At 41.4% G+C, this 25,583-nt stretch overlaps 1 protein-coding gene across 4 annotated transcripts in view; it reads left to right on the forward strand.

Annotated features, from left to right (window-relative positions):
- The window catches only part of flrt2 (fibronectin leucine rich transmembrane protein 2), a 53,229-nt gene extending 30,290 nt beyond the window's left edge, over positions 1 to 22,939 (forward strand). For 2 of the 4 annotated variants that reach the window (XM_026318543.1, XM_026318542.1), the window contains one exon: positions 16,220 to 22,939. In XM_026318543.1, coding sequence (XP_026174328.1) covers positions 16,648 to 18,627 — 1,980 coding nt within the window. In that variant the 5' untranslated portion in view covers positions 16,220 to 16,647 and the 3' untranslated portion in view covers positions 18,628 to 22,939. Of the gene's footprint in view, positions 1 to 13,242; positions 13,861 to 16,219 lie in introns of those variants that run through there. The other 2 variants (XM_026318541.1, XM_026318544.1) reach the window with 2 other exon arrangements.
- Positions 22,940 to 25,583: the final 2,644 nt, after the last annotated feature.

A 25,583-nucleotide genomic window follows, 5' to 3' on the forward strand; every position in this document is an offset into this window, starting at 1 on the left:
GTGTGAGTAATGTAGCACTTGGCCTTGATACAACTTGAGAGTGGGAGCTGTGTTTTACACGTATACGTGTGTTCGCTTGTGTTTGCACTGCGTGTGTGTGCAGCAGGCTAATTGCAGTGGAAGCATGAGAGGTCTGCAGCAAAGAAAGGAAGAGGGGAAAAACAGAGAAAGCGTATAGCGAGAGACAAGTACCTTTAGCTGTAATTAAATTCTGTCAAAAAGCCTTTTCATTTAGGTGGGCCACGTTGATAGATTAGCAGGACAGGGGCTGGCTGGGCACTGCACTGTGCCTGCTCTGCTTCACCCCATGAGTCAATGGGAGCAGTAGCCAAGGAGGTGACAGAGCTGTCCTCTCCTGCTTTCACCCCTATTACTCCTATCAAGCATTACGATCAGCGAGTTTATGTTTTCTCAGCCCCTTTTCCTTCTTCTGTGTTTGCCTTTATACACTGGCAACATAACTGCATTTACCCAGCTCTTGGGTTTACTTTCTAAAAATAATATATATATATATATATATATATATATATATATATATATATATATATATATATATATATATATAGGTATATGGCAAATAGTCAATCATTTTATGACCTTTATTGTAGTCTGTGGGAGAGTTTTGTTCCCTGCAAGCTTTAGTTTTTAAGGCAGTGATTTCTTTGCGGACAATGCAAATATCACACTAAAACAGACGTGAGCAGACGTGAAGTCTTTAAACTGTGCTACTCAATGTAATTACATTGACAGTGGATGGACAGACTACATGTGGTGTGAAAGGCGTCACTCATAGTAACTAACCCACAGAGAATTATCCCCTGACTCTGCGGTTCCCCTCCACTTCCACAGAACCCTTCAGCATCTTTTAGCTCATTACTTTGGTTTTCCAGCCTGCAACATTACAGTTTCTTCCCACTGCTCTCATTAACCTTGTTTCTAGCAGCAGCCAGCATTGCCATCTTAGCGATTTTCTCATTATTTGGTGACTTTTAAGACCCCTTTAGTGACTTTTTTTTTTCATTTTGTTTTTGTAAAACATAACTAGTTACAAATCTTATGTGTTAATTTTGACCATATAATAACTGTACAGGGTGGAAATATTATGTTTAAAGCTTGTTACACTGGCCTGGTCCATTCTTTGTGATTTCATCTGCAAAAACCGGGGATATCAATACTACTGACAATAAGTCTTGTGTTATTATTGATAACAGCTTTGAGATCAAAAGGCAAACATGGATCCGTCTCATTTTAGACTCAATTTTGTGCACATGAACACTTAGTGCACTCCTTCAATTCTTAGGGCAGATGCTGTTTTCTTCTTTTTGCTTCTGTGGGCATCATCTTGTTAGTCCCTCCCATGTGTATGTGTGTGTGTGTTTGTTTGTGCACCTGGTATTACTCACACTATGGGAGCCCAAACCTACTTTCACACTGACACTGTGGGGACTCGGCCATTACATGCATAACCAGCATCTGGTCCCCACCATGTAGATCATTGAATTTTATGGTGATAAACTTGGTGTAATATTAGTGAAATGTTAAGGTTGGGGTGAGGGTTAGGGTTAGGTAGATAGTAGTTATGGTTAAGATTAGGTTACACCTCCAGGAAAAGAATGTAAATCAGTGTAAAGTCCCCATGAGGAATGAAAATATGTTTGTGTGTGTGTGTGCGTGTGTGTGTGTGTTTGAATGTGTGTGTGTGCGCGCGAGAGAGAGAGGTGTTGCAATGAGGATCTGGGGGTCATTCCTGATGTCAGCACTGCTTTCATGCCTGTAGGCTGTATGTGTGTTTCAGTCCATCTGTATGTTTATTGGTCTCCAGGCCCAGTTTATGTGTCTGTCTGTCTGTTTGTCTGTGAGCCTGTTGGTCAGTGAGTGTGTGTGCATTAGTCAATTGTGTGTAGACGTGTGAGTTTACTGGAATCTTTGATGTTTGCATTTCTGTATCTGTCACTAGTCTGTGTGTCTGTGTTGATATTTCTGTGTGTGTGTGTGTGTGTGTGTGTGTGTGTGTGTGTGTGTACAGCAGGAATAAAGCACCCCATTGATAAGAACAAGTTCTTCTTGTTAACGTATCAGTAGAGCTGGACCTGAGCCAGTGCTGAAGTCCCAGGGGCGTATTTCTGTGCAACCCCTGCTATGACATGGCAGTTACTATTCTGCAACCCCAGACAACACACAAGGCCAGATAGCCCGGGAACAAAACATGTGTTAACACTCTCTTTCCAAGAGATACATTGAAAAGGACATTGAGCAATGTTTCGTCTTACATCTCTCTAGTGGGCGCCTGCTCTGCAGTCGTCTAAAATGCTTCCATGTGCAGCCTCCACATTCCAACTACCTCTCTGAGGCATTTCAAGACTCTCCCTAAAGATACCTGATACCCAGGGGAAAGCAGATAGTCATGAGAAATACCTGCTAGCGCTTAACAGTAGTAAATAACAGGATAGAGAATTTTTGCCATTCCTTTGGTTTTCTTTGTTTTTTGCACATGTGCCAGCTATTGTTTTCCCCCTCTCATACACTTATACACTGGGGAGATTGAGCCAAAGCTATTTTATGACAGTCGTAATCACCACCCCTGGCGGCTGCATAGGGACATCAGCTGCAATTGGCTGTTGCGGGGCACACCTTGTTGCCAAATAAAAGTGTCTGGATGAAGGTCAGTGAGAGAACAAAGAGGTTCAGTGTGCAGAATAAGCACCTACAAACCCCACTGTTCCAGCGTGTGCATGCTCTGCCTTATCGCTTTAACTATTGTGGATCACTATAAATGCTGGGTGTAAGCTTCAGAGCCAGTTTGCACACTCATCCTCTGACAGCGAGAACTATCACAGTACATTTGTGCAGAACCATGCATTTAATCCCAACAGTGGGTCAAAAGTGGTTTGATGTAACAAATGCATGTAGGCAGTGCACGCTGGGTGCTGAAACATAGCATTTAGGGTAGGAATTATATACATCAAGATTGTATTTAATAAAAAACAGCCCCGCATTCAAATGTGAGGCCACTGCACATGAGGATACATTCATAAAGAACCATGTTGTTAACATCTGGTTTTGTAGACAGATCAAGAAATGTGATGGTGTTTGGGGATAAGTTCAACTTGAGTGACAGACAGGAGTTTAGTTTACTGCGTCTAAATTTAACCTCTTCATTTTCAAATCATTTGAAGTGCAATCAGAGAACATTTACATGGGCTGATTTTACTAACTCACCCCCTTAACGCAAGATGTAATGTGGAAATTCAAGAACTGGGATTTGAAAGAGCATAAACGCACTTTTAAAGACAAGCAAGGACTTTATTTTCCAGATGGCTTTGATCACAGTGGTGTTACCACCAAAGCTTGCTTTCCATTATTCCGATTGTTTAAAAGCTTTACCTCTTAAAAGTAAATTCAAAGTGACAAATCCAAAAGTGTTCAAACATGGAAGGGGTTTGGTCTATGAAATTGTCCCCATGGGCAAACCGCATAATATTAATATTAAACCTGACAGATCTACCACTTGGATTTCTACTATGCAATCAGGGGCTCTGCCAAGTTAGTGAATACACTGTGATCACTTTGATGATAAGAGGGGACCGACAGGACACTGTGGCTTTGTGAAATGCAGTGTTCTTGTTAGCTATCAGACATCTTGAGTCAGTACTGAATATGAGCTTATGGCCTTCACTTTTTGAATTCCTGTGCCACCATAAGGCTAGAATTTGTGGCTTTCAGTGAAGTATCGCAGCAACTGTAGGAATTATTATGTACAAAATCTGGTACAGACACGATAGACAAATGTGGTCCCCTAAGGATGAATTTAGTGGTCAGTGATGTTTCTTCAGGACAAAATGTGAATTTGCAACTGTGAAATGACTCAAATTCCCATCAGCCTGAACTTTATTTTAAGCAATGCCACCATGCATTAGTATTGTCATTGTGAACATACTAGCATGTTGACATGGTGAATGAGTCCATTCAAAAAAATCCCAGAAAGTTTGCTTTTGTTATTAAAGTAATAATACTTATATTATTATTACCCGTCAAGTTGTATGTTTGTACAGTTGGTAGTAGTGGTTTGGTGGTCCACATCTGATTTCTGTGTGGGACCATTCAAGGATTATAACAAGCTATGTCAAGATTTATGAAGACAAAGAAAGACTCTCATCCATGTTACTTCTTCTGTTGGACGATGTATGATGCTGCGTTGACATGATAACCTGATCGAGCTGCCCAGCATAAGCACTGTTGTAGATGTCACTTTGGTCAACATTTATCGCTCTGGTACATTACTTGTTCTTGGGTGTTCATGCCAAAAACACCTTCAGCAACTGCTCACTCTGTCGCCTTCTTTTAGTGCTGTTATTCTGGGCAGTGGGCCTTATAAATAACTAATAAAGACCAAAGCTATGACGCATTCATCTTAATGCTAGGTGGCATCAGGGACAGGTGCACTGGCTTATTTCTACCTTTTGTACGACAGCGCAATTAATCTGCTTTGTGCCAAGTTAAGAGCAAAGAGTGGACTGTGGAAAGAGACAAATGAAAAACCAAAAGGGAAAGTCATGAATTTTACAGTGAACTCAAACCGATGAACACCTGACCTTGGTTGCCTTTTCCACCAGGCTTCTTGTCTCTTTATTTTTTTTCATTGAGAAGTAGTTCCTTAAAAAAATACAAGGAGAGAGGCATGATTGAAGTCATCTGTTCCAAAAATAGAAAACGAACAAGGAGGATAGGTGATGCTAGCGTGCAGTAGAGAGGGGAAAATTGTGAGATATTAGCCATATGTGATTCATTTCCAACAGCATGCTTCAATTAATCTGGGCAGGGTGGCAGGCGCCAGGGTTGGGCCCCATGCCACCTAAACGAGAGAGGAAGAGTGATCTGCTAGTCGGTGAGGGATTAGTAATGAAAACAGATCCCTCTGAATCGGTACACCTTACATTATTGCTTACACCAAACTCATCCCCTTAACTTTTCCCTCCTCTGCTTCTCTGAATGTCTCTCTTCCTCTGAGCCTTTTTGTTCTCCTTCTTCATAGAGTGTAAAGACGAGGCCAGTAAAGCCTGAACAAGGTGCTCTGATTCATCAAGCGTCCCTGAAGCAGTCTGAGAGAAGCGATAACTCTCACGTAGGCGTCCACCTAGAGACACCCTGAGGATGTTTTGTGAGAATGTTCACAAACTGGGCCGGCACACTGCAGCAATGAGCGAAAGCAAAGGGGGGAGGACAAAGTGGCGAGGGGCAAAAACCACAGTGACCAGATGGAACCGCAGATTGTTTTAAAGGGGGCTACTGCCTCAGCAAAACCATATGGGGCAAAAATGCTATTTAGCAAAAGCTCATTTATGTTTTTCATGAAACGGTAAGCAGCACTGGAGGACCTTACATACAAACGATAAAGTACTACCACCGTTAACACGTGATTGGAGAAAAAGGAAAAAAAAACAAGCTACCTCATCTGCATCTGCAAAGCCCCAGGGCTTGTGTTTGGGAGGAGTGCTCAACTCGTGAGCAATATTCCAAAATAAGATCAAATGAACACATTCCAGGCTTTAATACCATAAAGCATTAAGTTGCAGTAAAGCTTTCTGAGGCAACTGCTGTGATTGTTAGGAGAATAAATAACCGGAAAAATGATGATGATGATGATGAATTAACCAGAGGAAAGATATGTATATTAAGGCACAGGATAAGAATATTAAATTACAACACTTGATAGGAAAAGACAAGCAATGGCATCAGTATGGCAAAGGATTAAACTCTGTAGTTTAGCGGTGTCTGACAGCATAATTATAATTTTAGCTGTCTGTTTTGGGAGCTGTTTCACCTGGCTTCTGATGTAATCTGGATTTATCCAAATTCCTGCTTGATGCACAGGGGGGATTGTTCACAGTGAAAAGACAAGGGGGGAGGGCTGAAATAGATAGATAAACCCTTTAGAACATGCACTAGAATGTAGGCTTTCAAAGGTACCACATGCTAAAATGTCTCTTTGCTTCCCAGGCAATTAAAGCTTTCCACGAGGAATAAAGATTGGCATAGTATTTAATCTGAAAGCAAAGACACAGACGTAGAATGAAAATGAAGAACAACCTCCATGCCTCATCCCAAGAGTGCGTGTGTGTCTGTTTTGGATAATCTAACTTGCTAAATTAAAAAATGATTAAAATAATTGTCTCTTTTAACTTTATTTCTTGTTAGGATAAATAAGCAACGTTCAACAGTTCTATCTGGCCATATGAAGCCACATATTTGCAGTATATTTATCTTACTATATAGTAATTAATTAGTGTCTCAGGTCATGTGAGTGTAAATTGTTGTGAGACATTTTCCACCCAGCACTAATTTGAAATCGTGCAATAATAAATCTGCTGCTGGGACAAGCTGTCAGAGAAGAAAAGGGTTCAGGGGCTGTGGTGTTTTTGGTGTTTCAGGGCTTAGTTAATTAGTTGGAGGGGAAAGCCAAAGATAAACACAGATTGTCATTCAAGCAGAGGCAGAGCCTTAAAACAGCTGTCCACAGCTGTAAGAGCCTGATCAGATCAAGGTGGTCACCAGTCAGACAAAGCACTGCAGGGTTTGGACATAATTCTTCAGCATAGCATCAAACTCTGTATTTTGTATTTATTGGAAAGGATAACAGATTTTTTAAACTCTTTGAAATGTTTTAGTATTAATAATTCAGGATTCTTTAGTAAACAAATGTTTTTCATTGCTCTTTTCTCTCATTTCCCTTTACCTGTGATTATTTTGTCTATGAAGCACCGGGTTATGTGAAAACATCTTTAAAAGCTTTTATTTTTATTACAGTTGAATATTCTTAGAAAGCAAACAGAGAAAAAAAAGAAGAAGAAATAAACAATACATGACATTAAACCCTCGATTAAATTGGCCAAAATAATTGGGATAATCGTTTTGCAAAACAGATTTTAATAGCCATTTCATATTTCACGCTTGCCTTGTCCAAACATTTTTACCTTATTTAAAACATGTGCAATTCTGTGTACTTACTCAGAACAGTACTTTCCAAACTTTTTGGTTTACTAAGTAATGTTTACTTCCATATGTATGAGATTGATTTTCTTTTTTTACATGGTTGATTGTGAAAATGTTGAGGCCTGAAGAAGCAGTGACCCCAGAGCACATCAAAGGCACGAAGAAGATCATTTTTCATGCAAGAAAAATACATTTGTTTTGGTGTAGCAAAAGTTCTTTTTGTTTTTTTCTTATTTCCTAATCAGGAGGTCGTGACCTATTACATTCATCTCATGACCCCTTGTGGGGATCTCTAACCTTAGGTTGCCAACCACTAAACTAAAGTTTATTCAGAAAAAAAATCAAATCATTTTTTTTTTTTGCTGGGCAGCAATGTATAAGTTTAAGACTTCTCCACAATATTTAACAAGAAGGATATCATGATCTTTGTGAGGTACTGTGATTATTTTTAGATACTGGTTATTGTCCTATCTGTGGCTTCTATTTTAACACAGTAGTCTAAACAGACCTTTGCTCACGTCTCACATGTCATGCTCATCATGGATCCACAGTGAAGAGCACTCAGTCAGGGTCTAGATATATCTGTTTGCTCAATCCCTGGTTCAGTGACTCATGGATCTACAGTATTTATGCTGTTTAGCCTGGGAGGTAGGAGCGGCCCTGAGCCCCCCTCCACCCACCCAGAAGACTTCCTCTTTGCTCAAGTCAGAGGGGGAAATTTAGCCCAGATGTGACTTCAAACAAAAGAAAAGCTGCAGGGATTGGAGGTGGGATCAGGCCCATCTTTCGCGTGACCTGAAGACCTGCTCCTTCCTGGCATCTGTCTATTTTTCTCCTGTTCTTTCTCTGTTGAGCTGTTGCAAGTTGCGCCCCCACAGGTCCTTTTACCTCTAAACACCATGGCTGTTTTTAAGAAGTGAGAGAAACATTGCTCCTAATTTAGCCGTGTAGTTACCCAACGTCGTGCATAAGGATTTTTACTAATTAAGGTGAAAATCTAGAACTTGTCAAGTGCTCAGAAGATGCACACTTAAATTCTAAAAACAATCATAAAAGAAGTACTTTTTCAACCTTGTGTTGTATCTTTTTCTTATAAATATCTCACCATATGTTGACACACTGCTGTTTCCAGGAAAGGCTTCAGTGAAGGTTAAGCTGAAAATGTTTAGTTCCACATATCAGTGGTAATTAAACAAGAGATTTCAGAGATAAGGCAGCAGAATGTAAAATTCAAGGACTGCTTTCTAGCCTGTTGTATAATTACACAGAAGGAAACATTTGTTTATTTGTGTTTGAAATGCAAATGTTAAGGACTTCTGTTTTGAACAATCATGCTTGGAAAGACACTTTCTTTTGCTTTTATTTTCAACCACATAGCACATGCAGAATACAGAACACATAGCTTTACCCAAGAAAGTGTCAAACGTCACCCTTGGAAATGACTTGAATGAAGTGGAAGTACAGATGAGTGAAAGTTTAAATGACAGCACTTGACCTCGCAACACTTTCTGCCGCTAATGCCCTGTGTTTGAAACACACAGAGCTAAGTGTCAGCTTTTGCCTCCAAAACATTGTTTAACAACTTTTCCCACTTCCCCAATTCCTCAGAGTATTCTAACGTATCAACGTTCTTCTTTTTTGTGATGCACAAGCAAAATATCAAGGCATTGGAGGGAAACATCAATACACACAAATATAACAATGTTATTTAAGGATTTTGATTCACATTGTACAAATCAACAAGGGGAGACCACATTTGTTCGGATTAGAAACAAGATTGTGTTTAGCGCTAACATTACTGTGTTGATCAAATTATAATTTTTACCTGATACTAGTGCTAGATTAAAAAATAAGGCTGTCACCAAAGTTATTATCATTCATTCTGAGTGTGACATGGATGGGTGTACCGAATTTCATGGCAATCCACCTACATGTTCTTAAAGCATTTAAGTCAGGTCACAAATGTGAACCTTATAAATTTGACCATAAGTCACCAAAGTCACATGTCAGCACAAAATGGCCACCATTTATCTTAACAATTATACACTGCTAAGCAGCTGTCTAAACTGTTAAATCTCAGAAGGACAATGATGACATGGCAAGCCACATATCAAAGAGAGCAGTAATCCAAAATCCTCTCCTCCTGTTCTTTTTTGAGAAATGTCAAATATCCCCACCCTTTTTCTCGCTCTTTTCCCCCCATTATGTTCCCCCTCTGATCTCCTCTCACTCAGCATCTCTCTCTCCCCCAGCCCTCCCTCAGCAGAACTACAGGGGCTTGCTTGTTGTTAAGTCAGTATTTTTACAGCCTGGCATTAGCACAGGGCAGCATTCAGTCAGGACCCTGCATTCACTTTGCCTCCCCTATAATTCACATGCTCATGTGAGAGCTTGCTGCCTTCACTTTTACTCATGAAATGACCCTGATTGAGCTTTGTCAGCCTTTTGACAGCTCAACAGACCATTTCACTCCTAATATAAAAGCAACCTAAAGCCTTACAAATAAATCTTTTATACATTTTAAATGCCACATCTATAACAGCCCAGACAACATTGGGAAGGCTCAGATGAAGCAGCGCTGTATTGGGTTTTCTTACAGGACATATGAGGGGAAATTTGCTCAACTAGGATAGAAGGTAGGAAGGGAAATGTTGTTTACACTAACGCTGCCATGTAATTAGAGGGCTACATTTCATCATCTTGGAGATACCGTGACCTCTTACAGTGTATTTTGAGTTGGCTGTGTGCAGTATCTACAGTATATTGTATTTTCAAAGTCTGTCAATCATATGTTTGCCCAGAGACCTACCAATAAAAAAAGTCTGACAGTAGGGGAAAAAGTGAAATTTGGTCGGGGGGGGCTCATGTGTTGATGCATTCCTCTGTTTCCCTTGTCTCCTCTCAGCTCAGTCCTTGAGTAAAATATACCGTATGCTATGGGGGGGAATATAATTACATCGCCTTAGAAATTAATGAATGGTTTGATCGCCCACTCTAAACATAATCAGCATATTTTTCTTGAAGCCCCTGAAATTGTGAGCAACGGCCTGATTATATCAAGCCTTTGACAATTTGTAATATTATAAAGAACCGTGGTCTCCCACAGTTCTTTCAAAGGTATTGCCAATAGGTTTTTAAACACTGCTGTTGTTGTCTTTGAAGTGCCTTTCAGTGACCAGATGTAAATTCATGCAGGGAGAAATGTGATAAGCTAATGATGTCTCTAGAGACTGGGGTGAATATAACCAAGGGATAAACATATCTGCATATCTAAGTGGACTTTTTTTTTCCCCCTCTACCTCCTTTAACACCGTTTGGGGCCTGAACAGGAGCAGATGGACAGAGGAGGCTTTGATGTGCTCTGGGGTCATGTGTATCTGCAGTGTTATCAAGGTACACAAGCATGCAGAGTAAATATGCCACACCAAAAACTCTGGGAACATTGCAGGGCAAGGCACAGAAAGGGGATTTCCACTTATGAGATTCAAGAGAAGGTGCAGTCAAAAATACTTCTATGCATCTGAACAACTATACCCCTTAAATGTGTACAGTATTTTATCACCAAATATGACAGCAGTGCAGAAGATATAATGCATTCAGTATCTTCAGGCTATTATACATACAACTTCTGCGCGGATATTTTGCTTGACAACAATGAACACAATAAAATCAACATGTTGGATGATGGCTTAGGCCTGTCTTGCATTCATGTAAGTGTCTGTCATTTTATCCTCATTTCTGTGCCAGAAAAAGACATTCCATAATGCTGCACCAACCAGGGATGTAGCACGCTACTGCAAAACATGTCCATCAAAGAGAAAATAAAAATAGGCTGTTTCCTATAAATTCACTCATCAGTAATTCATGCGGTGGCCAGAAGCTTGATTTATGAAGGAATTAAATGTTGTGGACTAAGCCTCACAACAGCCGTCCATCTCAGGAGAGTGGCAGCCGAAATTAAACATGAAAAGAAAACATAGAGAACAACCAGATCATCTCATGTAGACCTGACATTTTCAATGGCAAAGGCTATGTACGGCTCCGAACGTGCTTTAAATGGGTGCACATGATTTATTTTGAAATTTTTCGTAAGTTATATATGTTGAGGTGGGTCACCAAAAGTCAAGGAGGTACATTAATACTATTTTGCAACTGTAGGTAGAGATCAAAGGCAAACGTGCACCTGCTGACCCGTGGGGATCTTGTATGCCTTTCTGACCCTGGCTTTGGCTATTAACTAACATGGAAAACACAGAACTTGACAGTTTTAGTATTTTTTAAGTCAAACTGAAATGTGAATTCTCCTCTTTCATCATTAATTTATCTTTCCTTCACTGTATGAAGAAATATAAATTATAATGGTATATCACTATTCACATTTTTTCCAAACACAAGATGATAAAACTGTGTGGGAGCTTCAAGCCTTGGGATGACAGCAGCTGACTAACATAAAGGCTGCGACGTGCTCTGTTAACGTCTCCTCGCTCTTACATCATAGTCCTGTGTAGCCATAACTTTTTTCCCCTTTTGCAACAAACCCACATAATGTTGCCTGTTCCTTTTTAAACATTTCACATGTGGGAAGGTCATTTGTGTTGTTAAGTGTGTATTTTATTCAGAGTGAAAACTGTCAAGCATGTGGAAGCTAGTTACTCTAGCTTTGTAACATCAGCCACAGAATACTAATGTTGGAGGCATTTTCACTACAATAAATGCATTTTTAAAAAACATGTTCTTTCTTTTTTCAGAATCATGTAAACAAAATGTGTAGAAATCTGAGTTGCTCCAGGTTAATTATTTCTGGGTGTTTGCTGCTGTTTAATATAATGAATGTGATCGATGATGGGAGATTTTAATAGTTTGGTTTACTTTTTCGTTTTAGCGTATGCTTCTTCCGCAGGGCCCTGGTAAGCATGCACATATTTTTGGAAAAAGGAATATTTTCCTAGCAGCACAGTGGCTTAGTGATTAGCACTGTTGCCTCACAGCAAGAAGGTTCATGGTTCATAACCCAGCAGGGACCTTTCTGTGTGGAGTTTGCATGTTCTCCCTGTGCTTGTGTGGGTTTTCTCCAGGTACTCTGGTTTCCTCCCACAGTCCAAAAACATGTATGTCAGGTTGATTGGTGACTCTAAATTGCCCATAGGAGTGAGTGTGAGTGTGTGAGGTTGTTTGTCTCTATGTGGCCCTGTGATGGACTGGTGACCTGTCCAGGGTGTACCCCTGCCTTTCACCCAAAGAGAGCTGGGATAGGCTCCAGCAGATCCCTGTGACCCTAAATAGGGATAAGCGGGTATAGATGATGGATGGTGGAATATCTTCCTGAGCCTGAACAGTCAACTACAGTGGTAGTCTAATACTAGAAGCTAGTAAGACAAGCTAAAGATGAGGTTAGAGTAATTTATTAATGACTGGTAGATTAGGGAACATTAAGGGCACTATTAAGATAACTTACTTCTCTCAGTGTAACAGTGTAGGTCAACTGAACTGTGGCATATTCCTTAGGAAATTCACTTTCTGAAGAAAAAGGGGAGAAGGAGAAACAAAACACTCAGAGCAGCTAAACTCAATGGAAATGGCGCCTTTATGGATGCGCGTGCTTGTTTTTGGTGGCGTTAAAGAACGAGCGCGCGCGCGCACAGTGAGGCCTGGATCTGGGCACTTGTGTGTGCGCGTGAATGTGCGCCCTGCTGAATCAGTGAAGGAGCTATGAGATTACTGTGGCTGTGAGCGAGCTTCAGATCACTCAGACGCTGCTTTTCACTCGGGGCTAATTAACAACTGTAATTAAATAAAAACGTCCGAATAGACCAGGGACTGGTGCTCATAAAGAGTCTTACAGTTGGCCCGAATCTTTCCCAATAACACTATAGCTCAATAAGGCCTTTCCGAGACACTCTGTGGCCCCAAGGACCCAGTCACACTGTAAATAACTCTAGGGACGATAAAGGAATCTGGCCTGTAGTGATTTTATATTGAGAATGTGACTTAAAGCCAAATCCCTGGATTTGCTGATTAAAATGCAAATGGGAGCGCAGACATGTCGTGGGGTAAGGTGGGCCAGGAAAATAGCATGTAGGGATGAAATGTGTTGAGAGACAAACTATTTTCTGCAGTGTGAGGGCAGCAGGGAGGCTCTGTGGCTTAAAGCCATCACGGAGCCGCTGGAGGAGATGCATTCTTTATTCTGAGGAGGGGGAGGGACAGGACGGGTGAGAGAGAGAAGGAGAGGGAGAGAGAGTGAGAGAGAAGGAGAGGTAGAGAGAGAGAGAGGTGTGCTGAGCACACACGTCGCACTATCAACTGAATCCATCTAAGAAAACAACTCGCAGGGAGTCCGGGTCTGAGCTGCGAATACACACTAAAGGCAAGTTTGAGCTCACCTCTAAACAGCGCACCCGACGGACGCAGCTGGCCGTCATGGCCCGTGGCGGATCCCGCGGCGGACACTTCGGTGAGTGCGTCCTCACCGTTCGGGCTCAGTGTGGAAGGAGAGACGCGGGCGCTGCGATCGCCCTGCCGCCGCTTCCTTCGCTCCTCATGCGCTGCTGATGGCGTTGAGTTAAAGCGGAGGAGCTTCGTTTGTGAAGCGCCCGGGAGCTGGGAAACTAAAAAAGAAAAAAAAAAAAGTGCGGACAGCGGTGCGGACGGACGCGCAGCCACACAACCGAGGGGACCCATGCAGGCAGATATGCTGTTCCGTAGACTCACCGGGTTCACTCTGCTGATCGGCACCGACTCGCACCAACGTTACCGAACGGACCTTTACGCACGGTCATACAGCAGGACCGCACGAAGGACAGATGCTTAAAGAAAGGGGGAAAGTTGATCACGGTAGCGGGGTTTTTAATGGATAAAGGCTCGCCAAAGGTACGATGGATGTTTCTCAATAACCCGGGGCATAGTTGGAGAGGAATGCAGAGGCAAATTTACAGGTTTAGCACAGGCCTGAGGGGTCTGTCAATCGACCACTTTTCAAGTTAAATTCAAAATGAAATGTAGACTGTAAGGGCCTTTTATTAACTGAGCCCTTATAAAACAGATGCACAAATATGCTTTCATCCATATAACTCCTAGTCCCAGGCACTGTGCAGATCAGAAACTCATATTCATTCACCAATTCCCAGTGACTTTTAAAGATTAATTAAAAATGTTGTTCAATTTATTTGTGGGTTAATTAGACATTTCATCGAGTTAAAGATTAGTGCACTACAAAGCGCACCGCTCTACATTTTACACCCCCGAGAAAACCTGACTTTTTTTTTTTTACAGAGGGGCTTTCACTTCTCTCAATGCACTGCACGGTTTTCAATTCTCCCTTTGAAATAATTCATTCAAATGAACACCGCTCACTGGGCAGGCTTTGAAGTATACCTGATCCGCCTCTTATCGCCTCTTAAATACCCTATCCATTTTAAACTTTTAATTGCGTTTCTGTCGCTAAATCCAGTTCTAATCGGATTGTCTTGGCCACATATCACAGCGTTCATCTGGTGGTGAGAAACTGTGCTCCCTCGTCTGGAAAACAAATAAAAAGAAAGGGTGCAAGAAGAAAAAAGTCTTCTTTGTCACTTTCACTCCTTGATCTATCCATTTCTTCAGTTTATCGGGTTAGGCGTTAATATGGCGCATCTTTTTAAGGTTATTACTTGATTCTTAGTGACATTTTATTTGTGCAGTTATGATAATCTGGATGCTGCTGCCTTCTGCCGTTGATTGTGATGCTGTGGCAGCGCATTTTATCGCCTCATGTGGTTGCTTATTCCCCCCCGAAGCTTATTTGATTAAATTTAGCTCTTTCAATTTAGAAAAGTAGATCACAGATGTGTGTCAGAGGATTGTTTCTCCGTCTCTGCCACAAAGAGCTCACACAGACTCCATCTTACCAACAAACAACACAGGGACTGTGAAGATCCAGTGCTACAGGGGCAAATAGATGGATTTCCTTTTTCTTACTTTTCTATTTTAGGATCTGGTTTTCTCGGCAGAATATACTTCCCTGCCACGAATTTCACACATTACAAATCTAAAACTGAGTTTCAAAATTCTAATTATTGTTATGTGGCTCACTGGCTTCTCCTGTTCCTGGACAAACCCTTCAGGGCACCTTAATCCACCCTCACGGCCGTTCCCGTGCTTAACATTCAATCCACCGTTCCCACTATTGTGTGTTATCCAACACTTACTCAGGGAGGAGTTTCATTTAAGCTAAAAGTTACTGATGATAACCAACCAATCTTTCAATCATGTAGGGGAAGAGGAGGGGGGGAAATGTTTGATGGGTAATAAAACGTGAAATAATGGTTAGAGGGGTCCAGTCTAAACCGGCGGCCTTGTGCTTTACTACAAGCCTCTTCACGCTGAAAAATAGTCTGTATTGATCATTTATTGCAGGTTGAGGGACTAAATTATTTTTCAATCCCATTTCATTTGACAGCTCATGTATGTCACTCTAGCAAGGGGAAGAGCTGAAATGCAGGATCTCAATTCCTTTACCGCCTCTTCTTTGTAATTCCACTCTTTGCAGCTTTAAAGCTCGAATCTGATGATGGTGTATTCAGGCCGACACGTAATAACAAGCTCATCCTCTGGCCACTGGCAAAACAATCGGCCCTGTTTACTGTAAGCAGTTGTGTTTACTTATGTACCTCTGTCCACAATGCCTACACAAGCAGGAGGAAGGAAAGATAGGCAAAACTTTTTTATCCAGGAATTTATTTATTTATTTATTTTTTGTGCATCCATGTTGGCACACCAAGAGCAGATGTCTTTATTATCTCTTTTTAGCATGTTTTCCATTAAGCAACATTGGTGTTGCTGAGAACCTCTGTGAATGCATTAGTGTGTCCCCTTGCAGTGCTCTATTGCCTCCTTTGATAGAGCGGAAGGGATAAAAGCCTGCTTTATGTCTGTGAAACCGGATGTGCAAGAGCTGTTCTGAATATTTATCAGATGGTTTGACTCTTTTTTAAAATAGCCAATGCATAATTTGACATCAGCAGTGAACGCTATGTTTTGTTTTCTGTCTGTCTGTTTGGGAGAGAAGGAGTGAGTGAGAGAGACTGAAAGACAGTTGGTATGTGTGTGTACATGTGTGTGTGTGTGTGTGTGTGTACATGTGTGTATGTCTAATAAAGGGACAAAGGGAGAAAGGAAAAGAGAGGCCCTTTTTTCTGAGGACAGGCCACCCCTGAAAATACTAATCTAGCATTTCTTTGTTTTCCCACAGGTCTCTGGATCCAAATGTCACCTCCCTTGGACTCTGCCCCGGTTGGGGACCAGCAGTGTATGACGGACAGGCGAGTGGGGCCTGCGGTGGCTCTCTACTGCGTGGCTTCAAATTGGCCCTGCCTGTGCTCTGCATGGAGCAACGAGTGAAGAGTCCTGCTATGGTCTGATGTCTCAGCATGGATGGAGTCAGTCAGAGGACTGGCCACCACTAATGAGACCATCGCTCTTCAGCTGAGGACTTGCATTTACAGGATTACGCCCACAGTTTCCTGCTCTTTTCCCAGCTAACTGCATCATTACCAAACTCTCCTAGGTGAACTTTTCGTGGGTCTGGTTTTTGGTGGATATATACGTCATTGCCTTTCTTGTTTTATTCCCACCCAGTTTTTTTTGTTGCTTTCTTTTTTCCCTTTTTGTTTTTTCACTATGGAGTTTCTGGCTGGACCCTGGAATAAAGATTGGGCTTCATTCTTGCAATTTTGGTTGACTGTTATCCTAAGCCTCCAAATGCAATTCAGACCGGGTGCTTCTTGCCCGGAAGAGTGTCGCTGTGACCGATCGTTTGTGTACTGCAATGAACGCAGCCTGACATCAGTGCCTCTGGGGATACAGGAGGGCTATAAGGTCCTCTATCTACATAACAACCAGATCAACAATGCTGGCTTCCCTGTGGAACTTCACAATCTGGCCTCTGTGGAGACAGTCTATCTCTATGGCAACCAGCTCGATGAGTTCCCCATCAATCTGCCCAAAAACACCAGGATCCTGCATCTCCAGGAGAACAATATCCAAACGATCTCCAAGGCAGCCCTTGCCCAGCTGACTCGATTAGAGGAGCTGCACCTTGATGATAATTCCATCTCCACAGTGGGGGTGGAAGAAGGGGCCTTTAGGGAGGCAATAAGCCTCAAACTCCTCTTCCTCACCAAGAACCACTTAAGCAGTGTTCCCATTGGCCTTCCTGAGGACCTGAAAGAGCTGCGGTTGGATGAAAACCGCATTGCTGTTATCGCAGAGGAGGCCTTCCAGAATGTGACACGCCTAATGCGCCTCCTGCTGGACGGGAACCTGCTGACGGATGAAGGCATTGCACCAGGGACCTTCCAGGACCTGGCCAACCTCCGTGAGCTGGCCCTGGCCCGCAATTCACTCACATTTCCTCCTCCCCTCTTACCCAGTCAGTCACTGCTTAAACTGAGCCTGCAGGACAACCAGATTGACCAGATCCCTGTGGCAGCCTTTGCTGGGCTAAATAGGCTGGAAAAATTGGATATCTCGAACAACCAGCTTCAGACTCTAACACAGGGTGTGTTCGATAGTCTGTCAAGCCTAAAGCATCTCATAGTGCGTAATAACCCCTGGCGCTGTGACTGTGCAGTTAAATGGGTGGTGGTGTGGCTCAAGTCTTTGCCTTCCTCCATTAACGCCCGGGGGTTCGTGTGCCTGAGTCCAGACAAGGTGCGTGGCATGGCAATCAGAGAGCTCACGCTGGATATTATTGAGTGCCCAGTTGATGTTGATCAGCCGCCCTGGCCCACCCTCCGCTCCACACCCCCACCCCCACCTACTACCCCTATCACCACCATGATCTCCACCCCCATCACCACATCCATTCCTAACTACTTTGACTCACCCTCCCCTCCCTTACCCCCAATCCATAACAACCCACCTGGACCCCTGCCTCCTTATGAGGACCCTCTTCAAATCTCCTTCGATGTGATTAACTCCACCAATATTGACGTGAACTGGGATTCCTATTTCACTGTCACAGCCTATAAGGTCACTTGGGTCAAAAGGGGACAAAGCCAAATAAACGAAGGAATGCGGGAGCGGACAGTGAGCGGGGGTCGGCGGCATATCAGCCTCACCAACTTGGAGCCCCGGTCTGTGTATCGGATCTGTGTGCATGTGTTGGACACCCTTAATTCCTACAGGCCTGGAGAGGATACTATATGCTCTGAGGCCAGGACCAAGCCTGCCTTGTCTGCTAAGCCTCCTGGCAAAGACCAAGCTCCTCAGGAGAGCATCAACTCCACACTGCTAATGGCTGGGATCATAGGTGGGGCAATTCTAATCATCCTGATAACGCTGCTCGGTCTGTTCTGCTGGCACATGCACAGGAAGAGCCGGTCATCTTCGACCAAGTGGAAATACAACCGAGGTAGGAGAAAAGACGACTACTGCGAAGCTGGAACCAAGAAGGATAACTCCATTCTGGAGATGACTGAGACCAGTTTCCAGATAGTGGCACTGAACAATGAGCAACTGCTCAAGGGAGATTTCCGCATTCAGCCCATCTACACGCCCAATGGGGGCATTGGATTTAGAGACTGTCACCTCAGTAACAACAGCATAGCCTACTGCAAGAGCAGCAACGTGCCCAGTACAGAGTTCTGCCACACGTGATGCAGCTGCAAATAATACAGCTGCATTCATACACACAGACACACACACACACCAGAAACACCTAATATGTGCATAAATGCACACACATACACCATTTGTGTAGACAACGAAAAACATAAAAATTCTAGTGAAATATAACTGTACCATATATATATTTCCAAGTTCTGTCTACGATGTAATTTATACTGTGGATAATAATGTGGGATTCTCTGCTATCTTTTTTATTCTTAGAAAAAGAGATACAAGTGTTTCTTTTTTTATAACCAGCAGGGTTTTGAAAGTTGTTTTAATGGTCAGTACTGTACATGAACATGGATTTGTACAATCACGGCACCCTGGGTGTAGCTTCTGACGAACGCTGTCAGCCTTGGAAATGTTGGGGCGCTTAGAGGGCTGGGATCCTTTGCTAACCACAGAAGGAAAGTACAGCCTTTTTGCGCTTTGACACGCTGCAAACCCTCCCCAGTACACGAGAACAGTAGTAAAGGCAACACAGCACAGGGGAAATCCAAACACTGCTGATCAGAGCGCAGTGAAAATACAGCACTAGTTTATTGGTAGCATGTTGTAAAAAAGAACTGAAGTGCACTTTCTTATTAATGGAAGCACGGCAAAAAATGAACAGAGGTGTTGATCACATGTAAGGGATTGTGGATTGTTGTGCAGAGAGAATATCTCTTGGTGCTCTTGGAAAACATGGACTGAGATTTCCTAAAAGTGCTTTAAAAAAAAAAGCTAAAAGCACCTTTCTTCTATTGATTTACAGTGGAACAAAGGTGAGTTTAGTCTAACGGTGCTTTTGGAAAACTCTGAAAGAGGATGTGTCATTTTCAGCACATTTTTTTGTGATTATTAACATGAGCTTAAAAAGCAACAAAGGGTTATTATCCCTAATGAGGCGGGTGGATGTGCTGAGACACACAGCTCCTTTTGAAGAAAATCTTTAATTTGTTCTGCTCCTTTTTTCCCTGTTTTGGCAAGTGAGGCCACAAGGGGGCAGTTTCCCTCAGTGTCTTGTGTGGGACAGAGGTACAGTGGGTAAAACAGACAGAGAGAGATCACCTTACTTCCACCATTCTGCTGGAGTCCATTAGCCAGACAACATTACTCATTCCCCAGCAGCATTGTTCAGAGTATTATTGCTCATCGAGCTACTTAATGATGTGGAATAGTTTAAAACAAACAGTGCTTTCTGTGTTTTGGTGGCTAAATGATATGGAATTTCACCAGTGTGGTCTATCACAAGTGAAAGGCCTCAGATCCTCCCTATGTGCGTGTGTGTGTGTGTGTGTCTGTGGAGAGACACAACCCTTAATGCTTATTATACACCCACTTATTTCAGCCTTGTCCTGGCACTCATTAGGCTTTTTGATAAATTAGGAAATTACAACAATAAGATCGCACTCCGCCCATGGTGCTCACAGCACACAGTTGTGACTGAGGGGCTCATCTAGTGTCTCATCATTTATCCTTTTGTCTCCATTGATGAGACTGCCTACTTCATTTATGGTTTACTCACCTCAACAATGCACCTGCTCACTCCACAAAATTAGTTTCTGAAACAATGATTCTCACCCAGTCTGCCGTCATTTTCTGTATCAGACTGCCCCTGTATGTCTCTAAACCTCTGATCTCTGCAAGGACTCAATTAAAACACTTGTTTTCTTGCCCCTCAGCTCATAGCTTGTGGTGGCTGTTCTTGCATGTGAGGTACCAGTAAGAGGTCTTCATTATGCACTTCTTAAGAAGATTTTATTTGATTTGACAAGATTTTATTTTGAGGGGCCAAGCATAAAGATTTCCCACCACTGACCCCTCCGCTCCCTCGCTTTCTTTTCCTCCTGTCCTCATAATCCTCAACCAAAAAAGGGAGAAAACTATGTGGACCTTATTTTCACTTGGCTGCATGGAGCTTACACCGGGAGACGGAGCGTGTTAACTCTTTGTGAGGCGCGCAGATTCAGCTGCACGAATGTACACAGTAGAGAATCAACACAAACTAGGCTGAGCATTTGGGGTTAATATGGTTTTTAAGGGCTTGTACTCCAGTTTTTCCTGAGTGTGGAGCTTTACTCTGGAAGGGTTTGTCTCAGCAGTCAGAGTAGCTCAAAAGCAGTGGATCCAATTGTAATTCCAACAATAGCTCAGATCATGATCATATTGATTTGAAGTAATGCATGCATGTCCACAGCCTTATGCCTGATTTGTGTTTAACCAAGAGATTAACAAACACTGAATGAAATAATTTGACTTAACCTGTCATTTAGTGTCCTACTGTGTATTAATAATACAACAGGCATACATTTGATCTCTTTGTTACAGTTTCATTTCTGCAACAATGTTAAAACAAATGTAGATGTCTTGAAAAAAAATTACCAAACAACTTTGGATATACTTTTATTCAACTTTACATGAGAAGATTGATACCATTCACACCTGCAGGCTAATTATGAAGCTACCACTAGCATCCACTTAGCTTAGCATAGTGGAAATAGTGGAAACAGCTCTGGCTCTTTTAAAAATAGAGGAAATTGGCTCTAATTTCACAGTTTTACCCTTTGTCTTTGTCTTTGGATTAAACAAAGACAGACATATTGTGTTGATTTGTAGGTTTTAAAAATGTTGGTAGGTGTAATTTGTTCTTTTGGGAAGAGCAGGCAGGGTTTTTCCATACTTTAGGGTATGCTAAGCAAACCGTATTGTGGCTTTTAGCTTAATGCTTACCTTACAGACATGAGAGTGGTATCAGATTTCTCATCACTGTTGGCAAAAAAGTAAATAAGCATTTTTTTGCTGAATATCAAACTGGTCCTTTAATTGAAAACAATTGTAAAATAGTTTGATTTGCATTGTAATGATCTCATTCCCCGGCAAATGCTGTACACTTGTTTTACACAAATGAGATTTGAAAACTTGTTTAGATGGGTTTTTTTATGTGGGGTTTATTATTGCTGAGCTCTTCTGTGGTTATCAAAGCATCTCCGTTTTTTCTTTTAATCCTTTTTTATTAATATCCACATATCAGCACATATCCAATACACAGAAACGCCAAGATGCCCTGCCCTGCGCTGTGATCCACCCTGATTAACAATCATGAAGCTAACTGACTGAGCCCCTTACCTACCGACAGTTCACTTGTGGTTTGCTACATGCTGCACCAGCTGATCATAACCATAGAACCCGTAGAAACACTTGATCATCGACATTATGTATCATTTAAAATGTTTTTGTTTGAGATGAAAACCCTGTTTTTCTCCACGTGCTGATCATACAAAATCAGGTCAAACTTACAACATATAGAATCTCCCCTGTCTGTGAATGTGTAACAGAGACAGATATATTTGCCTTACCTTTTATGCAGGACTGAACAATTAGCCACAGAGAGTTTTAAGTGGGAGGAAGACAAGGAACAGAAAAGATGAGATCTAAAGAGACAGAAGAACAGAAAGCACATTTCTCAGAAAGTAACAGGAAGGACAACACTAAGCGTGACACACAGTAGCTAACGAGAGACTGTTCATCCATGGTGCCACTAGTCAAGTGGTGCATGGCAAATGATTCAACCAGACTGGGAGGGAGCTTCGATGGTTGTTCTGCAGCATACATTACTCTTAATTTTCTATGTGCTTGATGAAAGAACACAGCTGCAATGCTGTGACCAAGGGAATTACACGAAATGAATTACAGACTGCTACCGTCAGTTTATTACTCTTTCAGGGTGCCGAGAAGTAATTTCCCTTAAAACTCATCGATTCATATTGGAATAATTGTTTTCAATCACTGAGAGAACATGTCTGTGGTTGAAACTAAATAGGTTTAAAGTCATTTTTTCTTCCTGTGGGCAAAACCTTCACTGCAAATATCTATTAGCCAGTGGCATACAGTCAAGGATTTTTGCATGTACTGTATTTAGATTCATAGCCTTTCATTTTAGTCATACCAGATTTTGGACCTTAACGTGTTTTTTTTTTATTATTATTATTTTTAAAGCGGCCATCCAGGAATGGTTGAGACAGAGTATGAGTAGGCTGGAAATTTACAGTGCATGTAAAACGGCTTTGTTGGGATACTTTGACATCTTGGCTTCTCATTGAGACACTCGCAGTGTTACATTAGCCATTCCACACCAAGACGTTTTCTTAGGAACCAAAGTTAAATTTTCTGTTCTCATGATGAAATATTGATGTTGTTCCATGTATGTGCCTTGAGGTTGAACTTACAATGTAAAGTCCTTGAAACCTTTAAATGTTTTTGCACAAACTGTAAATACTTAAGTGAAGCTTTTTGGAAATAAAGGAGCCCTTGGATTTAAGTGATCACTCTATTTATTTTACAAAACTTTTCAATGTATTTATCAAAGAAATGAAACTTTATACATTTATTGTTGGGCTCCCATGAATGATCCCACATTCTTTGTCTTTTACATTAGTTTTGTGTGTTGGCAAAAGCTGTCAAGCTGTCTTGAGTAGAGTTTGTACAGGAACATGGGCCTAGCTAAATCTATTTTGGGTCAGACACTAGTAATTCTGGGTTAAGCATGTGTGCTGTACCACACCATGCCAAGTTATCCTCTTATTTCTATATGGGAAGCTTGAGACATCTTAGCGTAGCCACCACAGCTTAGCGTTCAGCTGGGGAAAATCCAGGATACTCTCTCATTCTACTTGTATGGCACAACTAAATCCCAGAATGGGCTCATTCTCCAAATCTGTGTGTCCTGCCAAAGCCCAACTTTTTTTCTCCTCATGACCACATCCCAGTGTTGCCTTTGTAACCTCCAGCCCAACAAAAAAGAAAAAAAAAACCCACATTAGTCTTAATTCACTATGACAATTAACCGCATGTATTCAGCTGAAACACAAACGGGTGTGCCACTCTGGTATTTTGAGCAGGAAATTGGTATTTTTCTCAAAATCCCTAAATGTCAAAATGTGATTTGTTATTGCAAAATTGTAGGCTTTTTTTGGGGGGGAGGCCAAATGGGGGAAGAGAACTGAGGCTTTCACACTAAAATCATCTACTTTGCTATTCTCTTCTTCTTGAGTGTTGTGTAACAAGTACCATGAAAGATTCAGTGTGTGATCTCACCCTTGTGCATTTATCAGGATTAGGTCAAACTTGTGCATATGGTTCTTCACAAGTTCTTTGTAACCACTAGCTAGTACCAAAAAGCATTTACTCAGCTTGGTTGCAGCATTAGAGGGTTGAAATCTTTAATGAAAAGCAATCGACTACGCAAACAGGGTGTCAGCATAGCACAGTTATAGGGGAGCAAACAATATATTAAATGTAATTAGCAATCTTGTTGATGTAGGTATTACTTTTTAAGTATAATATTATTAAATACATACATGAAGCAATATGAATGTCTCATGCTGTTTAGAGCTAGTGGGAGGTAACTTATCTTGATCAGATTGTTGTGTTATTTTTGTGAGATGCAATTCAAAATATTTCCAGTGTACATGCTAACCAAGCAGCATTTGTCATCAAATGTCAGGTTAAGACATGCCTACCATAATATATTTAATTACCCCCCAGTTTAAATGTGACACCTTAGCAAGCTAACATTAGCTTGTCATTGAAATTAATCAGCTCAGCAGTTTCTACTTCACTTAGAAGGTGTAAACATTTGGTGGCAACCAGTGGTTGAAAGTAACTGAATGTTTTGCATTTGATTACACATTTGAGATTCTTTTATTTGATTTTATACTTCGCTACATTTATTTCATAGATTTAGTTGCTCTTTAGAAATTAAAACCAAAGTATATAGTGATATATAATTCCAAGTATACGTGTGTGTGTGTGTGTGTGTGTGTGTGTGTGTGTGTGAATATTCACTTGGTAAGCTTGGCTAAATCTGGATTTAGAGCTGGTGCAGTCATCACTAGTTCACCAAGTTAATTGTCTGAACACTGAAAAAAAAACAATCATTGCAGTGTTTTCCAGCACAATTTATGTGCTAACATTTGTGAATGTTGTGACTCGTTTGAAAGAAAATGGTTGTGTTTGTCATACTCCATATGGCAGGAACTAATGAAATGTGGCTGTCTGCCTTTGAATTGTTTACTGAACAGGTGTTAGCTCTGAGTAGCTGTTTTTTTTTTATCTTTCACTGCCAAAAGAACATTCAATTTTCTGCTTAGTACAAGCTCTCTAACAGCTTCACTTTGTGATCCTCATTTAAGTATCTTCTAATCAGCCTCAGTATGGAGGAAAAGTCATTAAAGGGTGCAATTTAAAGGAATCTTATTCCAGGTATTACAAACATCGACATCTGCTAGACTTAACATTGAACTTGCAGGTTTAAAGCTGTGCTCTGTTGTTATTCCCATCTTTCATTGCCCTTAGTAGCCTTTAATTAAGAACTGAATGCAGGTGAGGCCTTTGCTTCTTTCACAGTACATCAGGCTAATGTGTGTCAGGACGGGCCACTGGATTTCTGCCCGTTTGCTGTAAACAGTGGATGCTATGAACATTAAGTAAAATCTGACTAAATCAATTTAGCATCACCTTGGTCTACTTTATCATATGGATCGTAAATGAATGGAAAATTGGTCAAAGCGAGTAGCATGGTTTGCGTTTATCTTGTTTGATTGTGAAGAAAATAGCCCTGCAAGCTCTGTTTTCTTTATTCTTGAGCCCTGCTGTTTCCTGAAGGTGCTTACTCTTTTTGATGCTATTAAACTTTGATGTTGTGAGTTGAAAGAGACAAAAACACTGCACAGGCTCTATAGGAATTCCTCCGACAGCATTTAAACATTAAACACATGGGATATTTGAAGCAATCGCTGGTTTGAGATGCAAATTCAATTTGCCCTCCCAATTTTAGATTGCTGAGCAGAACAATACTGTGTGAGGGGAAAGAGAAGTCATGCATGTTTTTCTGTTTCAGCAACAAAGAAAATGTTCTCAGTTCCAATGAGATAAGCGAGACATTTTCTGTTCCAAAATGAACT

This window comes from Mastacembelus armatus, chromosome 24 (genome assembly GCF_900324485.2).
Source record: "Mastacembelus armatus chromosome 24, fMasArm1.2, whole genome shotgun sequence".
NCBI lineage: Eukaryota > Metazoa > Chordata > Actinopteri > Synbranchiformes > Mastacembelidae > Mastacembelus > Mastacembelus armatus.